General features: G+C 34.9%; 2 protein-coding genes across 2 annotated transcripts; one reads left to right on the top strand and one right to left on the bottom strand.

Annotated features, from left to right (window-relative positions):
- The first annotated feature begins 349 nt into the window (after positions 1-349).
- LOC131608715 (glycine--tRNA ligase, mitochondrial 1-like) lies at positions 350-10938 on the top strand. The gene is made up of 9 exons (XM_058880232.1): positions 350-840; positions 1994-2376; positions 2764-2881; positions 2962-3156; positions 3261-3485; positions 3981-4040; positions 4142-4222; positions 4318-4723; positions 10536-10938. Exons 1-9 carry the CDS (start codon positions 403-405, stop codon positions 10766-10768), a joined length of 2139 nt encoding a protein of 712 aa, XP_058736215.1. The 5' UTR covers positions 350-402; the 3' UTR covers positions 10769-10938.
- A 2086-nt stretch (positions 10939-13024) lies between these two features.
- LOC131608718 (uncharacterized) lies at positions 13025-18795 on the bottom strand. The gene is made up of 14 exons (XM_058880234.1): positions 18657-18795; positions 18243-18501; positions 15904-16041; positions 15744-15825; positions 15546-15622; positions 15335-15441; positions 15098-15212; positions 14891-15007; positions 14678-14769; positions 14521-14587; positions 14124-14202; positions 13944-14035; positions 13615-13758; positions 13025-13440 (listed from the first exon to the last, which is right to left on the bottom strand). Exons 2-14 carry the CDS (start codon positions 18459-18461, stop codon positions 13420-13422), a joined length of 1350 nt encoding a protein of 449 aa, XP_058736217.1. The 5' UTR covers positions 18462-18501; positions 18657-18795; the 3' UTR covers positions 13025-13419.
- Positions 18796-19168: the final 373 nt, after the last annotated feature.

Raw genomic sequence — 19168 nt, 5'->3', positions numbered from 1 at the left:
TTCACTTTTAATCATAATAAATTTATGTTTATTTATTAAATATTTTAAATTAGACTCTAGAGGCTCCCTAGAGTCGGGGAAGAGAAGTTAAACCATAACTTTCCAATGTGACTTTATCAACTAAATTAAATGAGTTTTCATTACTACAAACTTATCTTTGTCAATGAGGTAATCACACATAAATAAAACAGCCACAAAATTCAAAACAATGTAGGTGGAAATTATAAAGTAAGTAGTTGCAACCATTTAATACCCCAAACATGGTTGCATATCCCCCATCAGATCATTTCAACGGTCAAGATCACTTTCATACACCAATCCTACACACTCTCTCACTACACTCAATCCATTTTCCACCAATTCTCACAAAACGCAACTTCACCACATTCACTGAAAATTCTTATGTTACTACTTTCACACTTAAGAGCAATATCCAAAGCCGCCACAAAATCTCTATCTCTTTCTCTTCCATTTTCCTCAATGGCCTCCACCGAAGAAACCCTCCGCCAAGCCCTAGCCTTCAAACTCTCCGCCGTCGAAATCCAAGGCAACACCGTCCGTAACCTAAAAGCCTCCTCCGCACCGAAGCCTGACATCGACGCCGCCGTTCAAGCCCTAAACGCTCTCAAGCTCGAGAAAACCTCGATCGAGAAATCGCTTCAGTCGCTTCTCTCCGGCTCCGATTCGCGTGAAGCGTTCCGTCAATCCGTTGTTAATACGCTTGAACGGCGGTTGTTTTATATTCCGTCGTTTAAGATTTATCGCGGTGTTGCTGGTTTGTATGATTATGGTCCTCCAGGTTGCGCCGTTAAATCGAATGTTCTCTCGTTTTGGCGTCAGGTAGATTGTTAACGGTTATCAAACAGTGAACTGAGTAATTGTGGATTTGTGAAATTGATTTCTATGTAGTGAAGAATGAAATGTGATTAGGAGCTGGATTTTGTTAGATTAGGAGCTGAGTTTTGTTAGATTAGGAGCTGGATTTTGTTAGATTAGGAGCTGAATTTTGTTAGATTAGGAGGTGAATTTTGTTAGATTAGGAGCTTTTTGGATTGAATTATTTGAGCTGTTAACAGTTACAATCAGTTAACTAATTGTGAACTTAAGAAATTAATTTCTATGCAGCGATGAATGAAATGTGATTAGGAGCTGAGTTTTGTTAGATTAGGAGTTGGATTTTGTTAAATTAGGAGCTGTTTGGATTGAATTAGTTGAGCTTATTTTTTTTCTGTCATACTGAGTGAGAGGGGGAGAATGTTTGAAAAAACTTACTAAGTAGAAATGATTTAGGATTTGTTTGGATTGATTTATTTTTAGCTTATCTAGTGGTGTAAGCGCTTGTTAAATGTTAGGGGTAACTTAGGGAAAACAACTTAGACATGTTGATGATTTGTTGTTTATTTTATTTCTGTAAGCCTATGAAAATAGTTTATAGTTTATGTGAAAATAATTTTACTGGTATTTTTTATTTATAGAAATAGCTTATATGGAAGTAGTTATGCTTTCAGTGGTTTATTGAGTTGTTTATCCAAATGAGATTTACCGGTATGTTCATAAGATGTTTTTAGAATATTTTCTTAAGCTCTATAGATAGTTTATGGAGATAGCTTATAGCTCAGATGAAAACAATTTGATTTGATTTTATCTTTTGTTATGAAAATAGCTTATACACAAATACTTAAGGTACTAAGCTTATATCTTGTAATTTCAAGGTACTGATTTCAAATTCTCTTGGGGATGGCTGGAAAATGCCTATGAGTGTCACTTTAATTAATAAAAATTTCTCTTTCTCCAATATTGTTTTCAAAACCTATACATGAACATTTTTATGATAAACACTTGTATTTAAATGTTTAATTAAGCTGTTTATTCAAATTGGGCTTAGTTCTTTGAATGTCTAAATATCGACAGGTGGGAAAAGGTTTTAAAGTGGCTGTGTGTGTATACAGATCCAATTTTAATTGTATCATTATTGTTGTTGTGTTGCATGTAGCATTTTGTTTTGGAGGAAAACATGCTTGAGGTTGATTGTCCATGTGTGACGCCGGAGATTGTTCTGAAAGCTTCTGGCCACGTGGAGAAATTCACCGATCTCATGGTTAAGGACGAGAAAACTGGAACATGTTACCGTGCTGATCACTTGCTCAAGGACTACTGCAATGAGAAGCTTCAAAAGGATCTCACATTGTCAGCAGACAAAGCTGCAGAGCTCAAACACGTGCTTGCCATGCTGGACGATTTCTCATCTCAAGAACTTGGTGCTAAGATTAAGGAGTATGGTATCACAGCTCCTGAAACGAAGAATCCACTGTCGGATCCTTACCCTTTCAATTTGATGTTTCAAACTTCAATTGGTCCATCTGGCTTAGCTTCTGGGTTCGTCATTTCAACCTCTTTTTTTGTCTTCTGTGTTGTTTGTCTTTATTATTATGATTATTTATTATTATTATTATTATTATTGTTATTATTATTATTATTATTATTATTATTATTATTATTATTTTTGTTACAAACCCAAAGCAAAAGAATTTATAACTTAAAGCACAACCAACCCTCATATCATCCTCTAGTAGAAATGCTGCGACATAGACTCTAAAAGCTCAAAATCGAAGGCACTCCCCCTATTGTCTAGAGCCCATTTGTCACTAGAATTATATAGTATATATTAGAGTGTTGTAAATGATTACATGGAGTTCAATTCACATAACAATTAGTATATATTAGAGTGTCATGACAAGCATTTAACCCTTTTTCAAATGGCAGGTTTATGCGTCCAGAAACTGCACAAGGCATATTTGTTAATTTCAAGGACTTGTACTATTATAATGGAAACAAGCTACCCTTTGCTGCTGCACAAATTGGACAGGCTTTTAGAAATGAGGTTTGTTGGGTTTTTTGTTTGAACTTGTGTATGGTATTTGTGGAATTGGGATTTAATCTGGTTTCTGTATCTTTCTACAGATATCTCCCCGTCAAGGTCTTCTCAGAGTCCGTGAATTCACCTTGGCAGAAATTGAGCACTTTGTTGACCCTGAAGACAAGTCTCATCCTAAGTATGCCGAAGTTGCTGACTTGGAGTTTTTCATGTTCCCAAGGGAGGAACAGATGTCTGGTCAGTCTGCAAAGAGACTCCGTCTCGGTGAAGCTGTTTCAAAGGTCAGCTTCAATAACAGTGTAGTATTCAATGCCCTTTTCACCCCTAAAATTGATGTCTATTCTTTACTAAACCACGTGTTATGATTATTTTGATTTTTGATCAGGGTATTGTCAATAATGAGACTCTTGGTTATTTCATTGGGAGAGTATATCTCTTCTTGACGCATCTCGGTATAGACAAAGACCGTTTGAGATTTAGGCAGCATCTTGCCAATGAGATGGCCCATTATGCCGCTGACTGTTGGGATGCTGAGATTGAGTGTTCTTATGGTTGGATCGAGTGTGTTGGCATTGCGGATAGATCTGCATATGATTTGCGTGCCCACTCGGTAATTGCTCTTATTTACTGACTGCTTTAAATTATGATAAATTTTAATAAACCAAGACAACACGATTCTAATGGTTAAATTTTTTTGGTAAGTATAATTCAAATTGGTTTTCGTATGTTAGGATTCATGAACCTTGATGTGTCAATACCTTTGCTACCTTGAAGAATTGGGCATGTGCACAGCAAGTGACCTTGTCATGACTATATAAAGTTTTTTATTTATCACTTAACTGCCCATGATTTTTATTAACCACTTAAACTGCCCATTCCTCTCCTAATTCTGTATCTTTCTCTCTCTTCAAAGCAACATGATTTTATAATGATGAGAGATAGAGAGTAAGGAGATGAGTGGAAAGAAAAAAAGAGAGGATCCAAAATATAATTAGAGGGGGTAAAATTTATTTTTTTATAATATAAAAGGCAACTATGGGAATTAAATCTTTTTGCGTTTGTGGTGTACTGTATTCTCATAATGATTTTGTATTCAATACTACAGGAGAAAAGTGGTGTTGCACTGGTGGCTCATGAAAAATTTTCAGAACCCAAGGAAGTGGAGGTACTGTTTAATGCTGATGATGTTTATTTATTGGCAACTTTTAATACAGCTATAAGAAGTTTTTGTTCTTTTTAATTGACTTGGTGTGTGAATTATTTCAGAAATTAGTTATAACTCCCATAAAGAAAGAATTGGGCCTGGCATTCAAGGGTAATCAGAAGAAGGTGGTTGAAGCACTTGAGGTAATTTGTGAACTATTTTGTTATTTACTACTATCATGACTCTCTGCAAATAGCTACCTGCATTACCTTTTGAGAAATGAAATCTTCTCTGACAGGCAATGAATGAGAAAGAAGCATTGAATTTGAAGGCTGCACTGGAATCAAAAGGCGAGGTTGAGTTTGAAGTATGTACACTTGGGAAAACTGTAACTATTAACAAGAATATGGTGACAATTCACAAGGAGATAAAGAAAGAGCATCAGAGAGTTTTCACACCATCTGTGATTGAACCATCCTTTGGGATTGGACGGATAATATATTGTCTATTTGAGCACGCTTTCTATACTAGAGCAAGTAAAGCCGGGGATGAACAGTTAAATGTATTTCGCTTTCCTGCACTTGTGGCTCCTATTAAGTGCACAGTTTTCCCTCTGGTTCAAAATCAGAAGTATGAAGAGGTTGCCAAATTAATTTCCAAGTCGTTGACTGCTGCCGGAATTTCGCATAAGATTGACATTACAGGTATGTTGTTAAAATTGAAGTTCTCATTAACATGTAAACTATACCTGCAGGCTGATGTTAAATAAAAATTTAGAGGTTTAGGCTGGGATGATTGCATGAATGAATGTTTAAAAAAATTTACTTAAGATCCAAAGAAGGAAAAACTGTGGAATTTAGAGGATTAGAGATCTTTCATACTGAAAAAGGAAGAACAAAACAATGAAAAGAAGGAAACACACCAATGGAGAAAATGTAGACAATTCCTTTCAAGTCTGTTAAGGAAACCCCTTAAAAGGACATAGAAGAAAATTGCCTATGAAATGATAAGAAGATGTTGTATTCGTGGAGTCTTTTTATGAAATGGGCATTTTTTTGGCAAAGTGCAAGTTTGATCTTTCAGCCCTCATATTCAAGTGTTTCTATATTAATTGGCTTTGATGGGTCTTAAAGCACAAAATAGTAAAGAAATGGATAAAACAGTATGATAAGAATAAAGAGGCTGCAATTGTATTACTATAAGATCCACAATTACGGGAAAATAGGGAAAGAAGAAATGGAAAAAAACAAACTGGTAGTGGCTACCAATTCCCAAGCACGGAGTGCTCCCAAATCACCAAAAGTGACCCCACCAAATCCTAACTGAATTCCTTCCTGATTATTCCCTTCCAGCTGTAGCTATATATAGCCACTCTCATGCACTTAATTCATTCACAGCCACGTCATCATCTTTAATTCCTGTTGTCCTTTTCCTCGTGTAAACTCTCCACACCCTTGGCCTAGGTCCCACTTCACTAATCACATTTCTATCAACTCCCGCCTCCTTAGACAATGCCTTGTCCTCAAGGCAGAATTCAGGAAACTGACCACGCAAAAATTCGTTATCCTCCCATGTCACATCCTCTAAAGCTTTGTTTTTCCATTGTATCAAGGACTGCTGAACTTCATTACCTCCCTGCACTGTGACTCTTGAACCCAGCACCTTATCAGGATATACATCATTCTCCTCGGTCACCTCCAAATCTTTTGGTAACTCTCCCTGTACCTGATAGTTCCCAACAGCTTTCTTGAGTAATGAAACATGAAAAACTGGGTGAATCTTAGATGTTGCTGGCAGTTTCAACCTGTAAGCCACTTCACCAATCTTTTCCGCCACTTGGAATGGTCCATAAAATCTTGCAGCGAGTTTCTGATGAATCCTTTTCACCACAGACTGTTGCCTATGAGGTCTGAGTTTCAGAAAAACCCATTCATCAACTTCAAAACACAAATCCCTCCTCTTCATGTTTGCATACCTTGACATTTGTTCCTGCGCTTTGAGCAAATGAAGTTTGAGTTGGTTTAGGGCCTCATCTCTTTCACTCAATTCCAATGCCACGGCAGCCACTTTCGTCTCATTAGACAGAAACCTCAACAATGCAGGAGGTTGTCTCCCATATACCACCTCGAACGGAGTCTTCCCAATTGATACATGGTAGGTCGTGTTATACCAATACTCAGCCCAAGAAACCCACACTGACCAAGTCTTTGGATGGTCAGAAGCAAAGCACCGCAAATAACTCTCCAAGCACCTGTTAACCACTTCCGTTTGACCATCTGTTTCCGGATGATATGCTGAACTCATTTTCAGCTTAGTACCCTGCAATTTGAACAGTTCCATCCAGAAATGACTTATAAATAAAGGGTCTCTATCACTGATTATCGAGCTAGGAATTCCATGAAGTCTCACCACTTCTTTAACAAAAAGTTCAGCAATAGATTTTGCAGTATATGGATGCTTAAGTAAAACAAAATGACTATACTTAGATAGTCTATCCACAACCACTAACACAGCCTCATAACCTTTAGACTTAGGCAGCCCCGTGATAAAGTCTAAGGACAAATCCTCCCACACACCATTAGGAATAGGCAGAGGTTGTAGCAAACCACCCGGAGTAGTAGCACTATACTTTTGTCTCTGACAAACTTCACAAGATCTAACATAATTCCTTACAGTCTTCTGCATCCCCACCCAATATAAGGAATCTGCCAGTCTTCGATATGTTCTTAGAAAACCTGAGTGCCCTCCAGCAGGAGTATTATGAAATTCTTCCAATAACCAAGGAATAGAGGGTGATTCGGGGGAAATCACTAGCCTACCATGATACAATAAAACTCCTTGTTTCACCTGGAATCCAGGTCTAACATCAGGAGACTCCTGCACCTCCTTCATCAGCTTTTGAATATACGGATCCCTAGTTATTTCATCCAAAAGTTTCTGTCTATCAGCCCACAACGGAAACGAAATGATAGAATTCATTTCTATCTCACCATGACATCTAGACAAAGCATCCGCAGCTCTATTTTCCAGACCCGGCTTGTACTTGACTTCAAATTGATAACCTAGCAGTTTGGCCAACCAACACTGCTGATCTGGAGATGAGATTCTCTGCTGTAAAAAATGCTTCAAACTTTTATGATCAGTGTGCACAATAAATTTTCTGCCCAATAGATAATGCCTCCAATGCTGAATACAAAGTACCAGGGCCATTAATTCCTTCTCATAGACAGATTTGGCCAAATTCCCATCAGATAAGGCTTTACTGAAGAAAGCAATAGGTTGCTTCTGCTGCATAAGAACAGCACCTATACCTCTGCCAGCTGCATCACACTCGACTTCAAAAGGTAAATCAAAGTTTGGAAGAATTAGCACCGGCGGAGAAGTCATGATCCTCTTCATCTCTTCAAAAGCCTGGACAGCTTCTATGCCCCAAGAAAAATTGTCTTTCTTCGTTAATTCTGTGAGCGGTTTTGCTATTTTACCATAATCTTTGATAAATTTTCTGTAATATCCTGTGAGTCCCAAAAAACCCCGTACTCCCTTCACATTCTTTGGGATAGGCCATGCAAGGATACACTTCACCTTTTCCGGATCCACTGCGACACCTTCTCCAGAAATGATATGGCCAAGATAATCAATTTGAGCACAGCCAAACCTACACTTTGCTTGATTTGCCACAAAACAATGCTGAACTAAAATAGCCAAAACCATCTTCAAATGCTTTTGGTGTTCCTTGATATCCCTACTGTAAATCAAAATATCATCAAAAAATACCAAGACAAACTTTCTCAAATATGGCCGAAAGATGTCGTTCATGGTAGCTTGGAACGTAGCTGGGGCATTCATAAGTCCGAACGGCATTACTAAATATTCATAGTGGCCATTATGTGTACGAAATGCCGTTTTAGAAATATCATCCTCATGCACTCTAATCTGATGGTATCCCGATTTTAGATCAATTTTAGAGAACATAGTAGCTCCATATAGTTCATCTAACAGCTCATCAACTATAGGAATTGGATACTTATCTGGTATTGTAGCTTTATTTAAAGCCCTGTAATCTACACACATTCTCCAACTCTTGTCTTTCTTCTTGACTAATATCACAGGACTTGAGAATGAACTCATACTCGGTCGAATAACCCCAGCTTTCAACAGTTCTGACACTTGCTTCTCAATTTCTTCTTTTTGGTGATGAGGATACCTGTAGGGTCTGACATTAATGGCACCATGATCAGGATAAAGCCTAATCCGATGCACTTGACTCCTCTCAGGGGGTAGCTGAATGCTGTCTCCAAACACTTCTTGGAATTCTTCAAGTATAGGATTTAAGCCTTTGGGAACCACTGATTTGGTTGCTTCCATCGACCGTAAATGAACCCACCACCAGCCCAGCTCAGTTCTACTATGAATGTCCGCAAGATATGAGTTCAAATAGCATTGTCTGACTACCTTATTGCCTTGACCTTGCAATTTCACCAACTCATTTTCGTAAGAAAATTGCATAGTCATAGCCTTCCAATCCATAATCACCTTCCCAAGAGTGCTTAGCCAAGCAACTCCTAACACCATATCCATTCCCCCTAGCTCCAACACCAACGCATCCACCGTTACTTCAATCCCTCCTATCTTCATACTGATCCCTTTACACACTCCAGTTGTTAGCACCTTGTGACCATCACCAAGCTTGATACTCTTAGCTGCTGTAGGTGTGATGACAAGACCCAACGCAGCAGTTACTTTGGGAGAGATGAAATTGTGGCTCGCACCACTATCAATCAACACCAATAAATCTACATTCTGTATCTTTCCTTCAACCTTCATGGTGTGAGATTCACCCATGCTTCCCAATACCCCCATCAATTTACATTCCACCTCCACTTCTTCTTCACTCCCCACCGTCACATCCTCCATACTCACAATCTCTCCTTCTTCTGTCATTGTTTCACCTTCTCCTAGGATTAGAACCCTAAGAGCTCTTTCAGGACATTTATGTAACGTAGGGTGGTATTTTCCCCCACACTTGAAGCATAAACCCTTTGCTCTCCTCTCTTCGAATTCATCATTGTTGATGCTTCGGATTCCCTTCCATCTTTCCGCCGTGCCAGAACGCGAACCTCCATCACTTTTACGCGCTGAAGAAATCAAAGAGGAAGTGGAATTTGTGTTGGATCCAATTGAACCCGTTTTCTGACTCGGGTTTGACCCACCCGACTGAAATGAACGAGTAACATCTTTGGGTTGAGGCCCACCTTTACTCCTTAGTAACCCGGCCCAATCCCTTTGGCCCACACGCTCGTACCCTCCTTTTTTCACGTCACGACGCTCTCCATCGTCGTCTTCCTCCTTCAATTCTTCTTCAACATCTTTCGCAATTCTCATCATCTCCATCCTATTGCGAGGATTCAGGGTACGCACTCTTCTCCGAATTTGGGGTTTCAATCCACTCATAAAATATCCCAGGTATTGTTCTTCCGGAAGTCTTCCAACTTGTGAAGACAACAGCTCAAAAGCTTCAACGAATTCCTCCACACTCCCCTTCTGTCTCAGCGTCGAGAGTTCTTCAAATGGATTCTCCAAGCGACGCCCTCCATAACGAGCAATTAACGCTCGCTTCAGCTTCTCCCATGACAACTCATCCTCTGTCTCCATCAACAGGTTGAACCAGTGAATGGTTGAACCTTCCATACTCAAGCGAGCCAACTTCACACGCATATCATTAGATGTGTTCTGAACATCGAAGTAAATTTCGGCTCGTGTAATCCAAGCCACAGGATCATCACCATCAAACAAAGGCAACTTCACCTTCTTTCCAGCGAGACGAGATTCACTCTGTGTAGAGTAACCCACAGAAGTTTCCCCTTCAAGAGTGTCTCCTTTCTTGCCAATCTGTTTGCTTAGTTCCGCTAGAACCACGCTTTGTTGATGCATCTGTTGAGCGTGTTGCTGCATCTGCAGAGAGAGCTCTTGCAGCGTTGTTGTCACATTCCCCATCTGTGTCTCCAAAGCATCAACTCGGTCACCCATCTTAGGCTTCCTTGGCATCTACAATCGTCTTCGTGGTGTGAGTTCGATCCGGTAGGTCGGACCAATTGATGGGTCTTAAAGCACAAAATAGTAAAGAAATGGATAAAACAGTATGATAAGAATAAAGAGGCTGCAATTGTATTACTATAAGATCCACAATTACGGGAAAATAGGGAAAGAAGAAATGGAAAAAAACAAACTGGTAGTGGCTACCAATTCCCAAGCACGGAGTGCTCCCAAATCACCAAAAGTGACCCCACCAAATCCTAACTGAATTCCTTCCTGATTATTCCCTTCCAGCTGTAGCTATATATAGCCACTCTCATGCACTTAATTCATTCACAGCCACGTCATCATCTTTAATTCCTGTTGTCCTTTTCCTCGTGTAAACTCTCCACACCCTTGGCCTAGGTCCCACTTCACTAATCACATTTCTATCAGGCTTAAACCTAACATTTTTGTTTATGTATCTTGTAAAAATGTTAATAGGTACATCAATAGGAAAACGGTATGCAAGAACAGATGAACTTGGTGTTCCCTTTGCTGTCACTGTGGATTCAACAACGTCGGTGACTATTCGGGAGAGGGACAGCAAAGATCAAGTACGTGTTGATGTGGAAAATGCTGCCTCTGTTATTAGGGAAGTATCTGAAGGCCAGAGGACATGGGAAGATGTGTGGGCTACTTTTCCTCACCACTCCTCCGCAGCTGCGGACGAATGAGTTTAACCATGTCACCAATCTTGGTTGATATTTCATGGAATTCTGATGCAAATTTTTGTATGGTGTTTGATCAATGACAAGAACTACATGGATATTACCAATTGTATCAACTATATACACATTTTTGTTTTAATTTAGTTTATGCAACATATGGATAATGGATTGATTGACTTGCTCATTTTGCAGTTGATTAGAATTTGACTAGTCTGGTTTTGTGTCAAGAGTTGTGTTATTTTGACCCAAGTTTAACCTCAAATTACGTTAACAACTTGAATGGTTAAAAATTCAAATATATGGTTAATGATATTCTTTAGATATTATGAATATATAGAAGTGTCACAACTTGTTAACTATTCACTGAACACAACTTTGAAAACTAGTATCTATAATGTATAAGTGAGTATGTGAACACACTGTTGATGAATATATCATATATTTGAAAACTTGAAAGTTATATCACTTGTATGTATCTGAAATTCTGAATACAATTTGGATGGTTAATTAATGAACATAAATTTAAATATTTGAAAATTATGGTTATAATATTTGTAGTGGTTTTCATATCTTAGTTGCCACACAGGTTTTTTAGACTTGGAATTGGTGATAAGTTTTGTAGTAATACCAAGAAAATGTCAGCATCTCATTAAATAAAAATCACTTTCAATGTGCTGCCTCCTCATAAACACACAACATGTACTATATCATAAATTATTATTTCAAATAACATATGGAAGTAAAAAATCATCCCTTGTCAATTGTCATGATGAATAGAGAGACATACATTATTGTACATTTCCCTCTATCCCTTTCATTTCATTAGGATAGGGATTTGGAAAGTATTGGCCAACCACTTAAAGTACTTTAGAACCATAAGAAAGCCCATAAGGATTTGTTATTTGTCACTTGCAACCAACAAAAAGTATTTTTTGTCCACATGATAGCCCATAATGATTTGATTCCTAGTTTACACACAAAATTTGTGCTACATACCTACCTTATCTTTTGCTTTAACAGTTCTGAATAGAATGAATAAATAAAAATTGTTTTTTAAAGAATTTTTTTATTGTAAAGTAATATACTTGATAATACCTTTACTTTGTTATGAATAATTACATTTGGTTGAAGATTCTTATTGTTAAGGAGGATAAAAATTGCAAAATATAAAAAAAGATGTAGAAGACAATATACAAAAATCTTAGCTCGAAGAAGAGATTTTAAAAAACAAGTGTTTTTCTTCTAAGAAGTAAGACGGAGTATATGAAATGTAAGTTTAACAAAATAATAAATGTTTCTAACTTAGAGGTAAAAATTGGAAACCATATCAGCTTTCAAGTCACACAGTTTAAATATCTCGGGTCTGTAATATAAAATGATGGAGAAATAAAAGGGGATATAAACCATCGATTTTAAGTTGGGTGGCTGAAACAGAGAGCTTCAGAAATTTTATGTAAAGATACGATTCAAGCTAAAGGAAAAATTTGATCAGATTGCAATAAAACCAGCAACGTACGGGACAGAACGTTGGACATTTAAAAAATAAAACGAAAATAAAATAAGTCTAGCACAGACAAGGAAGTTGCGGTAGATGTCTGATAATAATAGACAGGATATGATTAGAAATGAAAACATTAGAATGTTTGAGATAAGATAGAGAAAATGGTGGTTTGTGTTTGTAAAAAAAATATATAAATTCGGTGATAATGAGAGTAGATAAGGTAGAAAAAAGTTAAACAACTAGAGAAAGAGGATTTAGCAATTTGAATAGCATCGTAGTCCTAAATAAAATATTATAATAAAAGTTGATCAATTTAACCAACTCCAGTGAGATGAGATAAGACTCAATTGATTGGAAGAATAAATTATTCAATACTTATATTCTTATCATCTTTCATGTTTAATTATATTTTCTTCATATCATATTTACACTTAATTTGTAATGAAGAATCTCATTAAGACAGTTAACAATGATGCGGATTGAAATCCACAACATCTTGGGTCAAAAAACCATTAGACATTTAGATCAAGAAATTGTAATGTAGAATTATTTATAAAATTAAGATAAAAAACTTATTTATAAAATACTTAAATATAATTTACATATCCCAAATATTTATCTATTGACCTCTTTATTTAACTAATTATTTTTGGTCCTATTTTGACCTCTTCATTTCATGTATTTGTTGACCTTTCTCAATATATTCAATCATATATATGCACCAAGAAATTGACATATTTCTAAGCTAATAATAATAAATATAAAGCAAAAGTTGTACATTGATATCTCATCTTGAAATCTATCATTTCAAGGATACAAAGTACAAAATATTTAGCAGTCAGATACTATAAACAAAAGCTGCTCTTTTTTTCTATATATAAAAATTAAAAAAAAGGCTATGCCATGAAGAAATGTATCTTCTCCAAAATACATCATGCATCATCCATTTAGGTGACTTTATCAATAGATTAGAGAAACATTATTCATGTTCATGTTCTTGAACAAAAAGACCACCAGCTCAAAATTTGTCTCAAAAATCCACAAACATTGCTTGGTCCTCCTTGTTACTCTAAGACATTGGTGAAACAAAATATGTCTCACCATTTGACAACATAATAATTTTCTTGTCCACTAGCATATTTGCTTCCCTTCATGTTCAAACTCCAATTAACTTTAGCTGTGACAAAAAAAATTTACAATCATACAACATTATTAGATAGTGAAGCATGTTTTGGACTTTCATAATAGCAAATCATATAGTATAGTTAAAAAAATGTTTTAAAAACCGAACCAGACATTGAACCAGAAAAACATCTGATTCATAGTTAAAAAAGTGGGGCATAGAAATTACAATGTTATTATGAGGATTTCCCCAATAAAATCCTTGAATGAAAATTGGGAAAATGTTGCAAGCTGCTAGGACATAAATCATTAATGCATGCATGCCCATCCATTCCAAAATCGATGTCATGCGACTATATCCACATACATCAACCTTCAAGGAAGAAGAAAGAATTTGATTAGAAAACTTCAATAAACGCGTGCGAGAATAAACTCAAAACAACTTATTGACATGTCTCAAACTTTTCATAAGTTTTTCCGTACTATCTCAGAAGTGTTTGTGTCAGTAGATAAGCTCAAATAGATCAATTTAACCCGGCGCTAAATTTAATGACTAACCATCAAGTATATTCCAACAAAGAGGATGCCAGCAGCACCAGCAGTGAGACAAGTATAACTCAATGAGTAGAGAACTTTATTTACATGCATTCCTACAACACAAGAGCTTATGTTAATTGATTATTACTACAAAGAATAGAAATTAATTAATAGACAAAAAAGTTAAGAGAGAATGGTTACCAAATAAATCCAAGAAAAGACCAGAAGCTACAAGACAAGACGTTGGAATCATCCAGTATATGATTCTAATTCTATGATCCTGCATGTAACAATAAGGAAACAACATCAATATTCATAATTTGAAGAAGAATGTAGCAATGATATTCATATTGAAACTGTGTCTGGTGTCTGGCGTCTGACATGTATCTGTATCTAACACTGACATAACATTGACACAATGATTTCCCTCATATTGAAAGTGTGTCATGTGTCTAACATGTGTCAGTATCTGATATAACATTAACACATAATTACACTCAATTAAATCATTTTCTTATGAGTGTTGATATGTCACTGTCGTGTTTGGTATCTATGATTCATAATGAAGACGATAGAATAGAAAAATGTTGGGGATTACCTTAAAATGGAGAATAATGTGACCATAATGCAAGCCAATCAAGCAGGTAACAATAGCCATCACTGAACTATAATTCCGAAGTAGACACAAAGTTAGAGACGAAAACGAAAACGAAAAAGCTCAGTCGTGCTATCAATTGCAGATAGCGGAAAATCACCTTAAGAGTCCTTCGGGATCGAAAGGAGCTTGACACCAAGAAGGAGCATCAGGAGGCAAAGGTCCATTAGCAGGAGAGTTTATACTGCATTCCTATTGAAATTTAAATAACGTTGAAACAAACAAATTAGGTATCATTTAGAAAAAAGTGCTTAACTTCGATACATTTTCGGTGTAAAAATCACGAACAATCTTAAAACATAAAGGAACGTACGGGCATCCGCGCATATATTGGTCTCCGGTAAAGATGTTGTATACCCAACAAGCTACGATCGATCATTCCAACAACATTGCAAGCTGGTCCAGTGTCGCCCCTCACTCCACATTTAACCTGCCGCATGCGCAGATAGATATATAATTCATATTTTCAACCAATATCAGAAAAAGCGACGAGAAAAAGTAATACGTCACGAACACTCACAGAAAATATCAAAGGTGCTTTAGAAGGTTCTGTTGGAACTTCATACTCCCAATCAGGAACGTACATCCCATACAGCAAGCAAAGATAAAAGACCGATAGAAACAAAGCCAAAGCCCTGTTTCAGTCAAATCGGTTAACAACAGCACAGCCAGAAATTGGAAAAAAAAGGAAAAACCATAACTTGCAACACAAGTTACGTTTTTATCATATAAATTCTTAAGGGTTGATCAAGCTTACCATTGATATCGATACTTTCTCAAAAGGGTTGATCCGCAATTAACGATATCTTCACGCTTTAGCCAAATTTCACAGAGAGCTGTAATCAAATACGCTACCGCAATTCTCTGGCATCCAAACAAAGTAAACGATTATGTAATGATCATAACTATACAAAGTAAAACCGATCAATAAGTTGTAGAACACAATACCACAAAAGTTCAATTCATACCTGCAGTATCCCCATCCATCTTATCTGCTTCAAATCGACTCCGAATGACAAATCGTTTACGCGATGAACATAACCTCCTGCGAACAACAGAATGCAAGTTCTCATTATCCAACATATACATAACATCGTAGCGTAGCGCAAATTGAACAAACTTATTGAAACTTGCCACAAAAACAAAGACAAGAGTTCAGGTGATACCTTGAAGAAAAATGCCTAATGCGAGAAGCTTAAGTGCCCGTAAAATCGACTTTTTAGTTGCATCAATTTTGCAAGACGGTTTCTGTTAACGAAACAGATTAGTTAGGTTATTAAATGAACAATTTATCGAAATGTATAAACGCAAATTCAAGTAACATACCTTGTATGTGAATGCTAGTGAAACACCAACAATGAATAGAAAAAATGGCATTACAAAATCTGCTATTGTTAATCCATTCCATGGAGAATGATTGAGTGCTGGAATGAGTCCTCCAGCATCATCCACCAGAATCATAAGCTGCATTAAGTTTCATAAATTCACTATTAGCACAAACTAACATTTGTCTAGTTAAATCAAGTTAAGTCAGCTCAGTTGGTAGCTCTGCAGAGACATTCAATCATAGGGGTTCCGGTTCGTGAATCAACAAACTAATCTTAGGGACAATGCATCTTCTACTTCATCATACATTCATTAATTACACTAAGACAAAATATGAACCTCAAGACAACAACTTCCTAACTAAATTTGTCGTTTTCAAACTATAAACATGATTGAATTATGTACATGTGTATTGTTGGAAGAAAGAAAGAAGCAAAAGTGTACAATCCCATGTGAACATCACCAAATATTCTAGTATTTATTAGGAACACCAAACAAATTCAATGCCTAAATAAACACCTCAAATAACATGATAATAACTTCTTCTAAAACCACACCTACGAACCACAGACACCAGAAACACAACATTGACATATCAACCTATTAATAACATAATCACATGTATCGGTGTCAGTTTCAGACAATGACATTTTTTCATAGGTGTCAGTGCTACATAGTATAATTTGATATACATGTAATATGTTATGACATGTAAAAATGATCACATGAAGATTGCTAGTTACAAAAGCAAATCACACACAAGCATTGCGTTTCAAAGTCATCTCCCATTGATAAAGCAACATAGTGGTGATTGAGGAGTCGGTTAGGCACATTACATCTAACCAACCAACCATACTTTATTATCACACCTTTTTTTGACAATGATATTTCTATTTATAATAAACCTTAAACTTTATTTATTTAATACTAATACACCATTTTTATTAGCCTAATCCATTTACAATCATTTTTTATGGTGGAGGTGCAAAAATTAAAATTACCTATATGAATGAGTCATGAAAATAAGATACGTTTCACAAGACACGTAAATACTTTATTTATTGTCTATGATTGAGATATATTCTCCACTTTATTTTTATTCATATCATATCAAGATATTTTTATTTATTTATTCCTTAAAATTACAATATTTTTCTTAAAATTACACTAGAGAAAATATTAAATAAAATACAAAAAAAGAAAATTGGCTCAAATAGAAAAAAAAATTATTCTTTTGACCATGTAAATAGAATAATAGTAATAATAATAAAGGAAATATATTATTATTTTCTATAAGAAGATATTAAAAAAATAAGAGAATATTGTGAAATTCTATGTAATGGGTACATATATTCTTTTAAAACGGACGGCTATGCAGTTGAATGAATATAGAAAATAAGTAAAAAATTATTATAGGTTAACAAACTTTATACAAGTGGGAACAAAAAATATCTTATACTATAATAATATTAATAATAAATAAAGCTATAATAGGTTAACAAATTCTACAAAAATAAAAACAAAAAATATCTTACTAGATTTAGAAATTTAACAATCATTACCATTTCATAAATTTTCAAGATAACTATCAACTTATAGTAATTTTAGTAAATTCTTTTCTAACCAAATTCATCATTGAGCTAACTAAATAACATGTTATCATAAGAAAAACAAATAAACTAAATAAAAAATGTATCATATATACAAAAAAAACATTATAATACTTTTAACTATTATTTTTTTTGTCTAATCGAGATGATAATAACCATTAAAAACTCAGACACACAATTGTGAGTATTAGTATTCAAACTCTGATGACGCATTCAACTAAACAATATCGAGTTCTGTCAGTTGAATAAATTTCCAGACTTTAAAAATTCAATTATATATAATATATAAAATAATGAGAGAATATAATGAGAATTTAATAAGAAAGGGTCAAGTAGCCGTAATCCTATTTAAATGGACGGTTCTCTAATTAACCAACAAACTAATCCTCAATCATATTAATTAAAACAATTTAACACGAAACATAATTCTTCTTAACTTTAATTTAAAGCAACCTCACTTTACCACGTGCACCTCTTTGGATTCTTCAACCAACAAATTGGGTATAGCATCAAAATCTAACCCCAAAAACAAAAAATATCTCTCTCTCTCTAACCCTAAAAAATTAACTAAAATTTTCATAATTATTAAATATTAATATTATTATTTTTAGACTATAATACAAACACCAAAACACAACAAAACGACGTCGTTTGCTTAATCACAAAAAAAAAATTAAAACTAATTAAGAATTAATTAAGGTAATAAGAAGAAAGGTGGAGAGAGATTACCGCAACGGTGAGGCCACGAAAAACATCAAGTGAAAGCAAACGCTGAGATTTAGGTTGTTCATCAACAACAATCTTGTTCTTCAGTTTCATTGTTGCTGAAGAATCTGAGATCTGGTTCTTGTTTTTATCATGTTCTTGTTCTTGTTCATGTTCTTGATTTCCAATTTCCAAATCTTCTTCATTCTCTTCAAAACTCTTTATTGCTTCATAATTCCTCATCTTTTTTTTTCTTCTTCAAATCTTTTCAATCATCTATTATCTATAATATACACACACACACACACATTCAACAATAATAAAATTTAATAAAAAAATAAAAATAATGAAAATAACAAAAATGTAAAAAGATTATGATATTTTTTATACATGGAAAAAGAGAAAAGAAAAAGAGGAGAAGGTGTTTTTTTCTCTTACTTGAGGAAAGAATGCAATGTTGATGGAAAGTTATGAAGATTTGTTGTTGAAGTGCAAAAGAACTATGAGAGTCTTTTTTTCTTACTGTTTTCTTGAGCTTAGATTTTGGTTTTCTTTACCTCACACACTTTTATAGCCGATTTATAGAGTGCACACAAATACATGAATTTTTTTTTATTTTTTTAATATTTTTTATTTGTGGAGATTTATTGTTTTATTTAATTTTTTATTTGTTGTACTTGATAGGTACTAGTACAATGTTTCCGGAAAAAAAATCTCCATCTCATATATATTAGATGTAGATAACAACATTTCATAACAAACTTTTTTAAACAAGGAAAAAAATAAGAAAGTTTAATTCATAATAATCTCATTTAAAATGTTTTTTAATTTAATTTTTTTGTTAATTAATTTTTTTGCTCGTAAATTTCTTTAAATATGTATTTTATTTGATATGATTTTAGAAATTTATATAATAATATGAATATATGAATATTTTTTAAAAATTAGTT

Source organism: Vicia villosa, linkage group LG6 (assembly GCF_029867415.1).
Source record: "Vicia villosa cultivar HV-30 ecotype Madison, WI linkage group LG6, Vvil1.0, whole genome shotgun sequence".
In the NCBI taxonomy this organism is placed as follows: Eukaryota; Viridiplantae; Streptophyta; class Magnoliopsida; order Fabales; family Fabaceae; genus Vicia; species Vicia villosa.
This window is presented reverse-complemented; position numbering and strand designations above follow the sequence as displayed.

Bases quoted from the DNA above. Each gene is read 5' to 3' on its own strand.
- LOC131608715 (XM_058880232.1), top strand. From the start codon at position 403: ATGTTACTACTTTCACACTTAAGAGCAATATCCAAAGCCGCCACAAAA. The intron at 841-1,993 runs GTAGATTGTTAA...TGTTGCATGTAG, and splicing joins TTCTCTCGTTTTGGCGTCAG to CATTTTGTTTTGGAGGAAAA. The intron at 3,486-3,980 runs GTAATTGCTCTT...TCAATACTACAG, and splicing joins ATGATTTGCGTGCCCACTCG to GAGAAAAGTGGTGTTGCACT.
- LOC131608718 (XM_058880234.1), bottom strand. From the start codon at position 18,461: ATGAGGAATTATGAAGCAATAAAGAGTTTTGAAGAGAATGAAGAAGAT. The intron at 16,042-18,242 runs GTAATCTCTCTC...AACTTAATGCAG, and splicing joins TTCGTGGCCTCACCGTTGCG to CTTATGATTCTGGTGGATGA. The intron at 15,213-15,334 runs GTAAGCTTGATC...TGACTGAAACAG, and splicing joins AGAAAGTATCGATATCAATG to GGCTTTGGCTTTGTTTCTAT.